Source organism: Sarcophilus harrisii, chromosome 6, assembly GCF_902635505.1.
Source record: "Sarcophilus harrisii chromosome 6, mSarHar1.11, whole genome shotgun sequence".
NCBI lineage: Eukaryota > Metazoa > Chordata > Mammalia > Dasyuromorphia > Dasyuridae > Sarcophilus > Sarcophilus harrisii.
Window position 1 is genome coordinate 212,962,809 of NC_045431.1, and position 18,612 is coordinate 212,981,420.

The 18,612-nt window shown below is 35.1% G+C and overlaps 1 protein-coding gene across 4 annotated transcripts in view; it reads left to right on the forward strand.

The window, feature by feature from the left end:
• The window catches only part of ANO3 (anoctamin 3), a 314,333-nt gene that overhangs the window by 177,817 nt on the left and 117,904 nt on the right, over positions 1–18,612 (forward strand). For all 4 annotated transcript variants that reach the window (XM_031942598.1, XM_031942600.1, XM_031942597.1 and 1 more), the window contains 2 exons: positions 2,304–2,425; positions 8,148–8,282. In XM_031942598.1, the coding sequence (XP_031798458.1) occupies positions 2,304–2,425; positions 8,148–8,282 (257 nt within the window). The remainder of the gene's footprint in view (positions 1–2,303; positions 2,426–8,147; positions 8,283–18,612) is intronic.

Genomic DNA, 18,612 nt, shown 5'->3' on the forward strand with positions numbered 1-18,612 from the left:
AAACAGAGAATTTACTTTTCCTTTATTTATGGAAATGTGCTGTATATTGTTTTCTTGCATGTGCTCATGATGGTCCTTAGAAAAGAGAAATCATATAGTGGAAAATCAATCTTAGAAGAGGCAGTCACATCTTGATCCCCACAGCAAGATTATCAGTTAAGGACAGCTGGGTTGCTATCTGTAACTAATATGTGCCAGTAGGCAGGAGAATACATGTATTCTCAGGCTAAATGGGAAAGTGAACAAATGGAAGAAAAGTGTACTAAGTATTTACTATGTGCCAGGCACTATCCTCCATATTAGGGATAAAAATACAAAACAGTAATAAAGTCCCTCCCCACAAGGTCCTTGAACTCCAGTAGAGGGAGACAACTTATGGCAAGTGATATCCAGGGAGTGTTTTGGTCAGATGGAATGATGACTGGACTGATGGAACACATAAATGACATATACCTTCCAAGAATGATTTTATTCTCAAACTACAACTGAAAAATAGAGTTGTATGAGGATATGCACCATATCAAGGTACGATGATGACTGAGAAGCTTCATCATGGGACCTGGGTCCAGGAGTTAGGAATGAGCATCAAAAAGACTATTTGTATATCTAGAATATTTCCAAACACATTGTCTTTCCATATCTATGGAAGTAACAGAAAAGGAAATTACTTAATTTATTATAATTTCCAGCTTAAACATATAACATTTGGTATTATTTCCTGTTACACAAACATTCCAATTAATTGAGATTTTATTGTATTCAGTCCCCTTTACAAATAGGCTAGACTCTTCCCTTCAAAAAAAAGTGCATGTTCAAAAGAAATTTTTTGAAGTGGCAGAGATCTGTCTTAGTTCTAGGCCTTAGACCCTAGTGGGGAAGGAAAGTTTATGACTAACCCATAATTCCATCTGTTTTTATCTAATCACATTATAGAGACAGCATAGTGTAAAGACTATGTATCTGAGAGTTGAGGTCAGAACCCTTGGGTTTGAATCATGACTCTGCTGTTTACATCCTTTCTAAGTAGTTTAACCCCTCTATGCCTGCTTCTTTATCCATACAAAAAAGAGGCTACATTTGATGGACTTCAAGATACCTTCTAGCTCAAGATCCATTGCAACTTGATTCTTTATCTCCTTTACCTGTTCGGAAAGTAAGAATAATCTCACACATACACACACTCACACACTCACGAACACTCACACACACACATACATACTATAATGCAAAGCCCTCAGCTCCCTCTACTAGCAAGGGGCTCTTTTTTCTTTAAAAAGAAAAAAGGAACACTGCTGTCCAAGTGGTTTATAACATGGATATTAAATAAATGCATTGATCCTTCAACTCTGAAGTTCTGTGAGAGAAAGGATGAATTAAGATTTACATCTTTCACTAGATAGATGGTCAGTTAACAAGTATTTATTCAGTACCTATGATATTCTAGTTCTAAGTGATGTTAAGCCCCCAAAATACAAAGAACGGTAAAAAAAGAAACAAATAATTAATCAATCTCAGGTAATTCACAATCTAATAGAAGAGACAACATAGAAACATGTGTCCAAACAGGAGATACATACATACATATGCAAAAATTAATAATAGAGTCAGGATCAAAAATGGGTTCTCTTACTCCTCATCCAGGGAGTTCCCTTTATTCTGTTATGCCATTGTCCCAACATAAATTAAGATTGTCCTCACCTGAATGAATAAGTCAGAATTTGTAAAAGTTGTTTACTTTGTCAAATTAAAATTTCCATATTACATTAGAGTATCCTGCCATTACATCTACCTAAGTATGTAATTAAGTACATATGTGCATGTGTAAAATTTCCTCAAAAGTCAAATGTAAAACTCCTAGAATTTGTGAAACGTGTTATTCTTCCAGATGGTTAAATGCTTATGATGAACTCTTCTTATCAACTCTAATAATCTTCTGGTCTTCACAGAGTTATTGTCCAACTTTCAGAAGGAAGGTTGCAATGTTTCCTTTTCACACAAATTCTTTCCACACTAAAAAATAGCAGCTTCCTCAATCAAGGCCTGAGGTGCTCTAAACTTTGAAGATAAAAAGCATATTTTATTCTAAGTGATACAGATCTGTCTCAAGGAATTTTTAAAGGACCTTAAATTCCAATTAAAAGGCCAGTGAAGGGGGGAATGCCTGGAAAGTAGGTCCTAGATCATTTCCACAGATGTGCACCATTTATAAAATTGTAAAAGTCAAAAAATAAAACCCTGATGCTATTCTGTTTCTTATTTTATTCGCATGGTAGGTGACTATTCATCATTTTATTTTTCTTTAGGGAAGCTACCAGAGCAGGCACCCGATTAAAACTCATGGAGCCAAGAACCACAGACATCTTCTATATAAGCGCTGGGCCTGCTGGGGAATGTGGTATAAATATCAGCCCCTCGACTTAATCAGGTACTAAGATATTTTCCTGATAATTGTCATCTTAGATCAAAATCTAATGTTTATACTAGAGCAATTTCCAAAGATGAATAAATGCTATCCTTAAACTCATACCAAAAAAATTTTCTTTTGAATTTGTTGGGATTTTTTGTTCTTGTTTGTTTTAGCATTTAAAATTTATAAATCATTTTTAAAATACTTCCTCTAATCCTCACAAAAATCCAGGAAGACAGGTGCTATTGTTATTCACATTTTACAGTTGAGGAAACTGAGGCAGACATAGGTCAAGATAACTAGCCCAGAGACATAGAGCTAGTAAGTATCTGAAGCTACATTTGAACCTGTCTTCTAAGTATAGCACTCATACTACTGTGTCACCTAGCTGCCTCTACAAAAGAACATTTTCTAATTGTTATTCTTACTTTCATAGAATTTTTGGTAGCTTCTAGATAATTGGTCTAGACCTACAAGAGACATTAGAAGACCTTTTCATATTACATATACATCCCAAGGGCATTAAGTAGCTAAGCTCATACTGGAAGTGAGTTTCAGACACAAAATTTGAAACCATGGCCTTTAATTCCTTAATGGAGGAAGCATTGGGCTTGACCAAGAATGCATGGGTTCAATGTACTACCATATAATGTCTGGTATTCATGTAGCCCTTGACATTTTGCAAAATATTTTCTATATATGATCTCATTTGAATTTGCATAACCTCATGAGGTAGGTAATTCAGGTATTTTACAGATAAACTGAGGCATAGAAAAATTCAGTAATTTAACCATGATCATACAGTTAGCATTAGAAATGGGATTTGTTCTGGGGGTTGTCTTGATTCCAAGTCCACACTATATTTATTATGAGCCTGCATCTCCCTTCCCTGAAATACACTCACATCGCCTTTAAGGTTGGTTCTCTGGGTGTTATTTCACAGATAATGAAATCTGGGATGAGTCAGAGGGGAGTATAAGAGCCTTCATTGTTTTTGATTCAAGAAACTATAGTCTGTCTTAGACACAGAGCTTCATAACCTTGAGCAAGACACTCAAATACTTCTGACCATCAGTCATCTCCCAAGAATCATCTATTAAGTCACATATAGTAATCTGTTAGGGTGGGAGTTGTCATATGACGAGCTCCCCATCTCTTCCCATAGATATCCCAGATGCTCCATACATTCACTCATGTTTTTCAAATTAGAAAGTTTTCATTAAGTAATGCCTTTTAAACTAGGAGGTGAAGGAAGAAGGATGTTCTACTTTTTTTTTTAACAAAACATCAAAAATATTCAGGTTTTTAAAAAAAAAATTACTCATACTTAATTACATACTTAGGTAGATGTAATGGCAGGATACTCTAATGTAATATGGAAATTTTAATTCGACAAAGTAAACAACTTTTACAAATTCTGACATTCATTCAGGCGAGGACAATCTTAATTTATGTTGGGACAATGGCATAACAGACTAAAGGGAACGCCCTGGATGAGGAGTAAGAGAACCCATTTTTGATCCTGACTCTATTACTAATTTTTGTGGTGTAGTGCTAATCAGTGAACATCTCTAAGCTGTTTTCTAAATACTTCTAAATACCTAATTTCTATGATTCTGATTCTTCACCCACTGCATTCTAACCTTTGACATATATATGTGTGTGTGTGTGGATGTATAGGTATGTGTATGTATACATATATATTTCTATATGTGTGTATATCTATATCGATCAGTAAGTATATATAGAACTGGAATGAATAGGGGAAAGATAAAAGGAGAGATAAAGAAAGAGAAAAGGAAAAGAGAGAAAAGGAAAAAAAATATTTCAAGCCATTTCTTTTTAGTGTTCCCATTTTTTGACCCATCATCTCATATTTGAGCATAGATCATATCTATATAGCAAGAAGGTCGATGGGAAAGAGGAGGAGAGTCACATTCAGGGTAAGGTTGAGGATGATTTGTGTTTCCTCATTTCTTGGCATTTAGAAAATAGGGGACAACTCTTGATTCATTTTTTTTATTATTCCAATCATCCTATTTTCTTTAGGAATAGGTATGAGTTTTTAATAAGTAATTTTTACATGAACTTCATCTTCTTATCTCACCACCACCAGAAAAATAATTTGTATATGAAGATTACACTTTTATCAAGTCATGCAACTTCAAACTTACTTTGAAAAAGTTAATACTTAAATGAGTTTTTTCTCTTTCATTCTATGCATAAAAGCAGTAAATTCATATTTCTGCAGATAAAATTTTCAATTCATTTCTTTCCAAGGCAGTTGTGATTTTTCTCAGCTACTTTTCAACCTTTGGTACCCTCCTACCCTCAAAACAATACAACTTCCAATAATCTCTACGAAAAGCTATAGATAGCCCTTAAGTGAATTCATATTTATATTTTCCCTTTAATGTAATAGGCAGAAAGAATACCCCACTATAAGAGATTACTTATTCTTTCTTCCTAAAACCAAAAGGAACCTCAAAATAAGATGTAACCAAAAATGTGCATTATGTTTGTGGAGTGGATCTTATATAAGATCTGGTAAAATACTGAGCCTTAGTCTTCTAGAGGAAAATAATGCATGATAAAGGAGCAAGCTATTGATGGACATATAAAACTAGAGCTGTAAGGAAGCTCAAAGATTATCTAGTCTGAACTTTTCATTTTACAAATATGAAAAATGAGACTAGGAAAGGTCAATTGATATGTCCAAAGCCAAAAACTATTAGGTGGTAGAGCTAGAATTTGATCCAATCCTGGTATTCTTACTTCAAATCAAGCACTTCCTTCTACCACTTCCCTTTCTCCTACATTCCAGGTGACTACCTATGAACCATGTAACCTTTGACATTCCTACAATCAATCAACTCACAGTTATTATGTACCCATCATTAAGTTGAGTGTTGGGTCTACAAAGAAAAGCAAAAGGTAGTTCCTGCTCTCAAGGATTTCACCATCTATTAGGGGAAATGATTTTAAAATACTGATATTCAGGCAGGAAATTGGTGGAATAAATTAGAGATAATCAACAGAGAAAAGGTTCTATGGTTAAGGAGGACCAAAAAAAGCTTCTTGCAAAAGATGGGATATTGGTTGAGACCTGGAAGGTGCTGGAAGGCAGGGATAAGGAAGGAAGAGAATTCTAAGCATGAGGAACAGGCAGACAAAATGCTTCAGGTCTGGAGTTGGCAATTACATGTAAGGACCATTATCAAGGAAGCCAGTGTCACTAGAGTGGAGGAATTAAAAGAGTATAAAGTATAACGAGACTGAAAGTTATAAAGTCCGTTGAAAGCCAAAGTCTTTGATTCTTTAAAATTTCTGATAATATTTTCGTTTTTTATAATAGCTTTACATTTTTCAGAATACATGCAAAAATAGTTTTCAACACTCACCCCTGCAAACGTTGTATTGCATATTTTTCTCCATCTCTCCTTGCTTTCCCATTCCCTTAGATAGCAAGTAATCCAGTATAGGTTAAAGATGTGCAATTTTTAAAAACACATTTCCATATTTATTGTGCTGCACAAGAAAAATCAGATCAAAAAAGGAAAAAAATGAAAAAGAAAAAACTAAGCAAACAACAACCAAAAAAAGTAAAAATACTATATTGTGGTGCACATTCAGTCTCCACAAGCCTCTTTCTGGGTGCAGATGGCTCTCTCTATCACAAGTCTATTGAATTGGACTGAATTACTTCTAGTATTAATTTTTTTAAGAGAAACTAGAAGCTGTGTGGTTCAGTTAAAAACTTTGGATCTTAGAGTTTTAAGTTCAAAACTCAGCTATGTGGCATCATGACTTTGAATGAATCAATTAAGCTCTTATGGCCCCACTTTCTTCAGATATTGCATTTAGATTAGATTGTCTCTAATGTTCCTTCCACTTGTCATCCTGTGAAACGGTTGACATCCCATGAAAATATTCATTGAATAAAATGAACATGATGATGGAGTACAAGAAATAGGTAGAGAAATATCTCATTTAAAAGTAAAACTTGGGGAGAGAGGAGAAACTAAAAGGGGAAAGAGAAGAAATATCCTCATCAAGAGAATTTCCCTCCTTCTAACTCAGAACCTAGAAAATACTTTAAGGTCTTCTACATTTGCAATTCAGTAACTACTGGGATCAAATCCATGTTCTGGGCACTCTAAGATGAGACCAAGGAGGATGTTAGGAAGAGAGGTACCATGGAGCCCCTATTTGTGCAGGTTCCTGTCTCCTCTCTGACTGAAAGCACCAATCAAGGGATCTCACAAGTTACAAACCAATTTCAGGGAACCTTGGAGATGAAGGGCACCTTAAGGATTACCTCATTTCACCCTCTCCCTTTTTATAAAGGAGGAAGCAGTGTCCCAGAGAGGGCTGACAATTTTCCTGAGCTCAAATAGCTGTCAACAGTAATTGTCAAAGTTGGGAACAAGAACTTGGTCTCCTGACACCCAGTCCAGGGGTTTGGGTTTTTTTTTTTAAGAATTCAATCGGCCTTGTGCTCGTTAACAAACAAGGAGAAGCGGATGTGTCATACCGCACAATTATACATAATGAGAACAAGAGGGAATTGAGCAGTTCTTTTAATTCCTCTGTGCTAAGTCATGGCTATATAAAGGATGTTAATGGGAAATGGGTGGCTTTAAAGCAACAGCTTACCCTGCTCTAGCTTTTTTAAGGTTAACAAGTATCCTTTTTTTTTTTTCTTTATAATCACTGAGTAAGACAGAACAGCAGAGAAAGCTGTTTGCCATACTCCTCATGACAATGATGAATTTGGAGTCAAGAAGGCCGAGTTCAAGTTCCAACTCGGGTATTTACTAGCTATGTGATTCTAAAAAATCACTGGATCTGTCTCAGTTTCATCATCTGTTAAATGGGAATAATAACAGCATCTGTCTCACAGAATTGTTGTGAGGATCAAATGATCAGAATAAAATATATGAAAAAATAATATGGTAAAAATAGAAAGAACATTTTGCAGACTTCAAATATGACGTGAATGTGAGCCATTACCAACTATTTCAGCATCTAGTTGTCACAATACATAGAGCGCTGGATCTGGAATTCTTTCTACCATACCACACTGTGAAATGTCTGCTTCAAAAATGTACAGTGAGTAACAGGTGCAAAGACAGAATCTGCATATAAATTTCTTAGCACCAAGTCCAGTGCCTTCCATTAAACCAAATAGTCAAACAAAAGAAGATAATTTGATACATCCTCATGTGACATAAAGTTAATAAAGATATTTTTATTGGTAACATCTAGTATTTATTAAGCACCCACTATGTACCAGGAACTAGGCTATGTGCTTTACAGATATCATGTCACAATATTTCACAATAATTCTGGGAAGTGGGTGAAATTATATCCCATTTTATAGATGAAAAATCTGAGTCATAGACAGATTAAATAATTTTGTAGAGGATGTAGAGTTGATACATGTCTTAGGTCAGATTTGAACTCAGGGACAGGATCTAGCTCTCTGTCTATAGAGGCACCTGTGATTATCAGTTCCATCTGCAAGGATTCATGAGTATATGCCCTTGTTCTAATAGCAGATTCCTGCACTTTTATCTTTAAACCCTTGTGCACTTATAGAGTACCTGCCATATTGTAGGTACTTAATAAATGTTTGCTGACTGGTTGACTACTAGCTTCTACTTAACATCTAGAATTCTAGACCTGATGCCATTAAATTTGCAACACTATTTGAGAAACTGTTTGCTCTCCCATGCAGGCGCTATTTTGGTGAGAAGATTGGTCTGTACTTTGCTTGGTTAGGCTGGTACACCGGCATGCTGATTCCTGCTGCCTTTGTGGGATTGTTTGTTTTTCTCTATGGAGTATTTACCATGCACTCCAGCCAAGTAAGGTAAGTAGTGTGGTCATTCTTTTTTTTTTTCCCCCTCAGGTGTTTGGGGTTGAGTGACTTGCCCAGAGTCACATGGCTAGGAAGTGTTAAGTGTCTGAGTTTGTGTATTAAGTGTCTGATTTGAATTCAGGTCCTCCTGACTTCAGGGATGGTGCTCTATCCACATCTAGCTGCCCCCATACGGTTATTCTTAGTGAGCATCTCTATGGTGGCCATACTCATCAGTTCATAGGATCATACACTGAGAGGACACCTACCCCGGTACCTCTATTTTAAAAAGGAGATAACTGAGGCCCCCAGAAGTCAAGACTCACTGGAGGTTATTTAAGAGTATGGAGAAGAACCAAGTTTGAACCTCATTCCCCTTAGGCCAAATCCAACATTGTTCTGGGAGGACCTCAGCAAAAAGGCAGAAGCCCACATTCTACTCCCTCAGCTAATGCTAACAAGTTATGTGACCCTATATGGACAAATACATCTTTCTGAGTCTTGATTTCTTTATGTATAAAGTCAGTATAATAATGATGACATGATCCAGTTCACAAGATGGTTGTGCAGAAAGCCTTTTTCCAACCTTAAGTTACTTACTTATATGTGACAATCATCATAACGATCACCGTCACTATCATCATTAATCAGCCAGCATTTATTAAATGTCTACATTTTCCAGGCTCCGAGCTAGTCACGGAGATTATAAAAATGAAATAGAAAATAATTCCTGCATTCAAGGTGCTTATCTTCTATCATCATCATTAGCTACTTTATCAGATTGCTAGGAAGAGGATGCTTTTTAAGTCATAATGTCATCTAGTACCACATAAAGATGAGTTACTATTATTATAATAAAAAGTCAAACACTTTATAAGTATAAATGACTATGTGCACCTAAGTGAGTATTACTATTACATCATGACTTTTTATAGATGAACTGCATGAGATGAGGTCTTTCTAGGGTTTCAGTCATAAAAAAACTAAAATAAACCATCCCAAATAAACCAGCACCATAGGAAACCGAAATCTACTCCATAAAGATTAGTGCTCGAGCAAGCGTGCATCTTCAAGGGGCTCCTGACAGTTGAGTTTATCACACTAATGCTGAAGTGCAGCTTAAATATTTTCTTCTCATCTCATTACTTACAATTTTAATCCATTTCTTCTCCTAGAATTATAAAAGGTTAAAAATCCATAAGAAATCTTAAAGCTGAACTCAACCCATGGCTTTCTATTTGAGTATGAAGACACTTTTTAAAAATGTTTGAAGAGAGAGAGAGAGAGAAAGAGATGTATTCATATATATTATATATGTATGTGCATATATATATGTGTGTATATAGTATATGTGTTTATATATGCTCACATATACATTTTTGTTCATTTCAGTTGTGTTTAATTCCTCAAACCCCCATTTGGAGTTTTCTCTGCAGAGTGATTTGCCATTTCCTTTTCCAATTTATTTCACAGATGAGTAAACTGAGGCAAACAGTGAGGTGACTTGCCCAGGACAACACAATTACAGATCTTTCTATAGTAGTAATTGTAATTTTATTTGTGGTTTGGGAAAAATGCATTATGATAAAAAACTACCCTGACTACCATTTATAGATCCCCTAATCCAACTATAATTTTATAGTTGAAGAAACTAACCCCAGAGGAATTAAGTGACTTTACTAGTTGATCTATGAAATCAAATGGCAACATTTGGATTTGGGCTAAGGGATCTGACTCCAAATCCATTCTTCTTTCTAATGTTGTTTTGTTTTGTCTTTTGTTTAATCATCACTGTATCAATATACGTTTTTAAAGGAAAAACACATGTATAAGGCACATTATATTTTGCCTCTCCAGAAATTGTTCACTTATCATACAAAATCACTCTGAAACGTGAGCTAAAGACCACAGTTTCATGTCCAATTCTGTATGGATTAGGAAGCCTTTTTGATATCCTCCCAACCGAAGGTCAATCCAGATCTTTTCACTGGCTGTCTGAGGCCTGGAGAGTTCATGTGATTGGTGCATGATTCTGTAGAGGTTAATCAATAAAATCAGAACTACAAACATTATACTCTTGACTCCCAAGTTGGTGATCTTCCCATGGTAGTAGCTGTGTCGCCTTTTCTTTCTCTGTGTAGCAAATGTTTAGAAATTCCACCTATAGTCATTCAGCCAATAAACATTTACTAAGCATCTAGTACCTGCCTGGTACCAGGCCTTGTGCCTATTCTGTGAGATAGGGGCTAAGATAGTATTTCATGGATTGAAGATAAATTGGACCTAGATTTGGAAGTTGGAGTCACTGGGTTCAAATCTTAGCTCAGTCAGTTGATAATGTCAGTCATGTTTGACAGTATTCCTTTTTTTGTCTACTTAATAGCATTTGCTGAATGCGTCTCATCTTCTAAATCCCTTCTTACTGCCTTGTTCTATCGTTAATTTATTGGGGGAACACAGAAATTATTCCATTTTTATAAGCAAATACAGTTTGTTAAATATGCTAATGATACTTGCTAGCCTTAGATTTAAATTTGACTGAATTGCCAGTAGAGTGATCTACATAGCATCAAAAAACAAATATGCATCCTTTAAGTAGGTTTTTGATGCTATGTAGACCACTATACTGTCCTGCAAGTTAGAAAACAAGGGGGAATATTTTGGGTTATTTTATAGCATGTGAAGTGATGTCTGAAAGGGCATTCAAGAAGTTGAATTAGTAGTCTTTCTGGGAGAAGGATGTAAGCCAAAAGAAAAGGCTAGGGCACCCCCTGGGAGAGAAGCTATTGAATCCTTGTTCTAATAAAAATCACATGAAGCTCCCCCCACTCCATCCCAAAAAAAAGTTGGCAGTTCCCCTTAACCTTTGTACAACAAGTACTTTACAAGTCTTCAGCAAACTGTTTCCTAGCTGTATTTTGCAGTATTATATGACTTTGTTACTTCTGTCACTATAATTAAGATACTGTCAGACTTTCTATTCTTCCTTAAGATAAGCACTGAGTATTTCAGCTTTCAAGATTATAGCAGGGAGAGCCTGAAATGCAAGAGCATTCTGGGTATCAGACTAGTTCAGCTGTAGGTGTGCTGCGCAGGTGGGAGTGGGCTATGCCGCCTTGATCTACAATGGTGGTAATTTATTAAGAGCTTTGTTGTATGCAGAGGATCAGGTGGAAAAGTAATGCAGGGGTGTTCTACTTCAAGGTCAGATGAGCTAGTGTTATGGAAATCACTTTGCAAGCCTAAAAGTCATATAATAATAGTTATGATGATGATGAAAAATGAAGAAGAAAAGAGGTGGATCAAATGTTGAGGGCCAAGAATAAACAATGGAGAGAGCTTGTGTGTTCAGCTAGTATTCTCTCCCCATAAAAAGAAAGTCAGGGAGGTCTATAGCCCCCCAGAGAATGGATGCTCCAGGGCAACCTTATGGAAGGTTAAGGGAAAGAGTCACATAGACTGAGGACATATGGATGACTTGGAATCTGAATCATTGGAAGGAATGGACAATAACTGATGAGATCAAAGATCCAGTGAAGTCTTAGATAATTACTATATCAACTTTAACAGTTTATAAGATCAGCTTAAAAATATTTTAAATCTATCCATTGATTTGATAAAGCTATCTAAGAAAGATTTTTTTTTATTGGAAGAAAAATTAGTCCTTTTATATTTTGCACGTAGAAGATAAAATATGGCAAACACAACCACACAGAGACACAATCACACACACTAGCATTTCTCCAAAGAGAATACTGTTTATGTATATGCTCTTTAGGTATATAATGAAATTTGTATTTTTTTTTAAATATGAAGTTTACTTACTGAACAGGTATGATTGTTTCACCATGTTAGTCTTAACTCAGACCTCAGCCATTCACTGTGCAAGAATTTAGGCTTAGAATAAAAATAAGAAATTAATTTAAGGTTTAAGTTATGGGTAAGGGTTAGAAACTAATTTACATTTAGGAATAGACCCTTCACCCTAAATGCCTCCAATTTTAACTCTAAATAAGCCTCAGCTCTAACCCTCCAACTCTAACCCTAAATACATGCTTCTGACTCCAGTTCATCCTAAATGTACCTGTGACTCTTATCTCTGACTCCAAGTCACCTCGAATTTTGACCTTTCCTGAGCATTAACTTGAAGTTGAGTCCCTCAATTAGATTCAAATTCTTTCTTATCTTCTGTAACCTTTTCTGATTTGGCCAAATTCTTGTCAGAGTAAACCTCCTGAGGTTCCTGTCATTCTCCTTGCCCATCTAGACCTAAATGTTTCTCAAGTTGATAGGATGTCAGAAGATAAAAAGTGACTTCTACATTTATTCTAAAAGCATCATCTCTATGTATTCATCATTTGTTAGAATCCTTACAAAGTGATGTCAGTTGCCTAATTTAGCATGGTACTTAGCAAATCCTCTAGCTCACTAATGTATTTAAATACTCATTGGAGTTCACACTTTTGGGAGATTCACAAGTCATTATTCAGTATGAGATTCACAAGTCAGAAACCCATAATCCCACTCTCAGAGGAGTCAACCTTTTACACGAAGCATAAAAAGAGCTTCAGTGAGTCAGTCAGAGTCAGTTCTGAACATCACCAGGAGTTGGAGAGGAGCACTCTGGGAGGAAGCCCACAAGCCCACTCTCAGAGGTGGAGTCAGATTCATTCTATCTTCCACCTTTGTGCTGGCCTGAGGCTGAAGAAAGCAGGGGCAGAAGCAAAGGACAAAACTGCAAGAGCTCTTGGAGGAATAAAGGTTTGGATTTTATCAGCTGGCTGTATTTGGAGTGATTATTACTCTGAACTGAAACTAAGGCTGCCTCCAGCAAACCTCCCCAAAAAACCTGCTCCCAGAGAGAACCATCATATATTTTAGAAAAGAGAACACCACAATCATTTATTTAACTGGAGGAGACTTTAGGACCACCAAAATAGAAGACATCTCAGAGGCCACCTAATCCAACCTCTTCATTTTACAGATGGAGAAACGGAGATTCCAGCAAGATTAGGTGACATGCATGAAATCCCAACTAGTAAGCATTCAGAGAAGGAATCTGAACACAGATCTTTAACACTTCCATTTCAAACCCTTATTTTATATAAAGAAAAATATTATTGACTTTCCTTGTCTCATAATGGAATTGTGTCAATGCTAAACTTCTCAGCCAATCCCTCTGACTTGAAATTCAGCATTAATTTCACTCTATGACATCTCCCTCTCTCCATACTTCCTTCCACTCCAGTTAAATTTTATACCATTAAGCATAATAATCACTTTCCATATATTAATGTCACAGAATCATATATAAAGTTATAAAGAAACATAGATCTTCTAGTTCACCCATACCCAAATATTTCTCTTGTTTTCTATTGAAGATTGATTTTGTGCCCCTTCCCCTACCCAAAGCATAAACTTTAGTTTCTTGAGTCCACTCCCTCATTTGTTATCCTTTAAGGAAAACCTTACTTTACTCAAATAGATACAGAAATAACCAAAGCTCTTCCAATCAGTTTCTTCTTAGCTAATGGGAATCCTCCCTCTAGTGGTTACGTGAAATAATGAAAAATAGTAAAGGGCTTATAATTCCAAGTCACTTGCTTTCTTCAATTTCTATTCTTCTACACTAGCAAGAAATATCACATGTGCCTACAAGATGGTACACATTTGTCATAAATATCAGTATTAAAGAATATATTACTATGAATTGGTTTTCAAAAGGCTGAATCATAAAACATGGTTCCCATTTAGATGTCTACATAAATATCCATAGAAATGAATAATAATATTGATTTTTCTTAATTTATTCCTTTTATTTGAACACATAAGTATACTACCTTTTTTGCTTCTTTTAATACTTATGTACTTAGGGTAAGAAATTCATTTTATCATTTCCTTGAGTGTACTTTTCTCAAATTAAATGTTTTAAGACACTTTCTTCAAGCATCTCCTCCAAGAATTAAAATTTGTTGCTTTAGCTGAAAAAGGCTCTAGTTATTAAAGATTAATTTATACTTGGCAAAAAAGAACCTTCTATTTCAAAAGCAATTTCATTTTTCTAACTCTGGATGTGAGACTGCCCTCTCTCACTTCTCTGAATTTGCCCATCCTCTGTGCCCAGGACTAGAATATCATCTCTTCACATTCCTACCTATTGGAATCCTTCTCTGTCTTCAAGATCTAGCCAAGGTTTCTCTATTAAATAAACTTTCTTCAGCAATCCAACAATCATTTATAAAACACCACTGGTTAGTAGAACCAGGAGTAAATTCTGAAGCTCAAAGCAGCCGATCTCTTTCCAGTCTCTCTTATCGTGGCATCTCTTATTAACTTGTCTTAATTTAATACATAGCATATATCACTGGAAAGGAATCTCTTCCAATATCATCTTTTGAAAGCTAAGAAAAGTGAGGTCATAAAAGATGTTGCCTTTGCCAAGAACATTTGTTTGTAGCAAGGCTAGGATATAAACATAGGTTTTCTGACTTTGTTGCTGTTTTCAGCATATCTTGTTGCCTGAATTAAGACTGTTTGGGTGCCTACTATATTCTCCTGCTAGTCAATCAGTCAACAAGGATATATTGATTTATTTTATATGTACTAGCAACTGGGCTAAATTCTAGGGATACAAATACAAGGAAAAAGGAAAATTATCCCTGCCCTGAAGAAGTTTACATCATAAAGATGAAGATAGCACATAAAAGGAAGCTGAAAATGGAGTTATCCAAGAAGTACAGCCTGGTTGGAAAAAAGATGGTAGATCTGTCTGTCCACATCATATGGAGGTTCTGAAAAGAGTTATCCACCCTATTATATAAGTAAATAATCCTTGGGGCAAAAGGTATTGATGAATTGTGAGAATTTGGGCTTAAGTGAGCTTCCAAAATAAAAAGCTTCCTGTGGCATTATGGGGGAAGTCCAAAGAAGTTGTCTGCAGTTTTTTGAGGATGACCACTGAATTGAAATGGATCCTTGAAGTTCAAGACTATTTTATTTTACCATGTTTATATCCCTACTGGTAACGACTTTAGAAAGGTTTTTGGGAAATGGTGCATTAGGGACAACCCCGCTAAATTCTCCCACCTTTACCTCCAAACAACTTTAAAGTGATGTGCCCAATCAAATTTCAGTAGCAGAGTAAACAAAAGGTCAAAGCAAGATATTTTCTAACCTAAGCAAATTTAAAAGCAGGAAAAACCTGTGACACAGGGGTGAAAGTATGGCTGGACACCAACACACAGTGATTGCAAGAACAGCCATGGCAGCAGCTTCAAGAGTTCTGAGCCCAGAGATTGGGATTTTACAAGTGGTCAGAGATTATAGATGACCCTTTGCCGGTACTGGGCACAGATGGTGCTTCCCCTGTGTAAATCTAGGTTGCAGTTTCAGGGTAGAGATGAGTTATGAAAGTCAGTGACCAGGGAATAGGGTCTCTCATTATAGTTTCAAAGCAGAAAGGAGTGCTAATGCTTCTGGCTACAAGGCACCAGGGGCCCTTCCTGGATAAAAACCAGAGCATAGACCAAGAGAGAAATAATCATATCTCTCCCAGGATCACACCACCATAAAAGCACAAAAAAAAAAACTGCAACCCTCCCAGAACTGGCTCTGAAAACAACAGCACAAAAAAAGCCTGAAACTTGGGACAGTGCCTCCCTACCCCTAAGTAAGCAAAGCCAACTGTAAAATATTCAAGAAAGAGATTAGAAAAATCAGCAAATAATAGTTTTTCACCACTATATTCGCTGGAAAGATCTGAGACATAAAATCAGATGAAAAACAATGTGAAAATAGCTATAAAGTCTCAAAGAAAAATGCTAGTTGTACCAAAGCCCAGCAAAAATTTCTAGAAGCTTAAAAGAAAGATGAGTAGTAGAAGAAAAACTGTGAAAGAAATAAAAGTGATGCAAGAAAATCATAAAAAAGAAAATTAACAGTTTGGTTAAAAAAAGAAACACAAAAATGAAGAAAATAACACTAAAAAACAAAATTGTTTTAAGATAAAAAAGGCCAAAAAAAATCACAGAAGAAAGTAACTTTTTAAAAGCAGAATTAGCCAAATTTAAAAAGAGGTAGAAGATTTTCATTGAAAAAAATAATTACTTAAAAATTAGAATTGGACAAGGAGAAGTTGATAACTAACTCCATGAGACAATCAAAGTAAAAAAAAAAAAAATGAAAAAAAGAAAATGTGAAATAACTTATCAGAAAAACAGCTGGCTTGAAAAGCAGATAAAGGCAAAATCATAACTCTGAATTTGAATGAGGAGGGTAGTGGGTAGAATGTGAATGGGATGAGCTCTACCATTAAAAAGAAGTTGATAAAAACAAATTAGAAACCAGAATCCAAAATGTGTTTTTGTTTTGTATTGTTTTTACAAGACACTCACTTGAAACAGACACAAGAGTTAAAGAACTAGAACAAAATCAAATATGCTTCAGCTAAACTTAAAAAAAAAAAAAGACAGAAGAAATCACGATCTCACAAAAAGTAAAAACAAAAATAGAACTAATTAAAAGAGGTAATCAGACAAACTACATTTTGTTAAAAAGTACCACAGACAATGAAACGATATCAAAAAATTCAGTATAAATTCATCTGATAAATATATACTAAGTATAGAACTGAGCCAAATTTATGAAAATGAGAGCTATTTTCAATTTGATGTGATCAAAGGATACAAATAGACTGTTTCATGGGGGGGGGAAGCTCTTATGTATCATCATATGATTAATGCTCTAAATCACTATTGATTAGAGAAAGGCAAATTAAAACAGCCCTGAGGTAGCACCTCATACTTATCAGAAATGACAAATACAAAAGGCAATAGAGAATAGGCATTCTAATGAATTTTGGTGAAGTAGTAAACTGGTTCAACCATTCTGGAGAACAATTTGGAACTAGGCTCCAAATGGTTATGACTCCATACTGTTTGACCCAGTAACATCATTTCTAGATTTGTATCCCGAAAAGATGAAAGAAAGAGGAAAAGGACCTATAAATACCAAAAAAAAAAAAAAAAAAAAAAAAAAAAAAGAAGAAGAAGAAAGAAAACATTATGGAAGCTCTTTTTGTGGTGGCAAAGAATTGAAATTGAAGGAATGCTCTTCCATTGGAGAACAACTGAAGTTGTGACATGTGATTGTAGTTAACTACTAATATGCTATAGTAAGTGATAAGGGAAATGATTTCAGGAAAATTAGGAAGATCCATATGAACTGATCCAAAATGAAGTGAAAAGAAACAAGAAATCATTGTATACATTAATGGCAATATTGTAGTTATGATCAATTGTGAAAGATTTGGCTATTCTGATCACTATAATCCAAGCCAATTCCAAAGGACTTATGATGAGAAAATACTCTCTACCTCCAGAAAGAGAACTGATGAACTTAAAATATAGTATTTTATTTTTCTAATTACATGTAAAGAAAAATTTTGGTATTCATTTTTTAAATGAATTCCAAATTTTCTTCCTTCCTTCCCCACTTCCCTCATCTTTAACAGTAAGCATTTGATATAATTTAAATATGTGCAGTCATGTAAAACATACTTCTATATTAATCATGTGTGAAAGAAGAAACAGCTCAAAAGGAAAAAAGTCATGAAAATAAGAAAGTGAAAACAATATACTTGGAAACTTAAAAAAACTCGAGTGCAAATTGAAGCATAATTTCTTCCCTTCGTTTTTTCTTGCCTTTTAATTTAATTTCATTTTAAAAACCAAAATGGCTATCATAGAAATGTGTTTTACATGATTTCATATATAATATTGACATTATAGTGCTTTTTCCAGTGATTAGGGGAAGGATGGGAAGAAGGGAAAGAATTGAAATTTGAAATTTAAAAAGAAAAGAATGTTGTTAAATGATGAGGTTTTTAAAAAATATATATTTTAGAAAGTTAGTGGGGAGACCATTGCATAATCAGCCCATATGGAAAGGTTTTGGAGGCATGAACAAAGGCCTTTAGTGTAGGAATGGAAAGAATGGGACTAACTAGAGATTAAAGAGAGAGAATTTACTATTCTTGATCCTTAATAGAATGTGTGAGAAATATGTGAATATGGATAAAAAATAAACAAGTGGATGGGAGGAGAAAGAAATCTTTATGGAATTGTTCAATAAGCAATGAATACATTTCAACTTGAAGGACAGTTGTAAATGAAAGAAGCTACTCCATCATATAATGCCATTAGATGTTCTTAAGTTTGAAGATATTTTGGAAACGATTGGTTTGTTACTGATCTTCATGTACTAAAACCATCTCTAATTTATGCTTGAATTTGCTCCATGGATAAAAAACCAAGAGCTATGACGCTTATGAACTCCATGAACT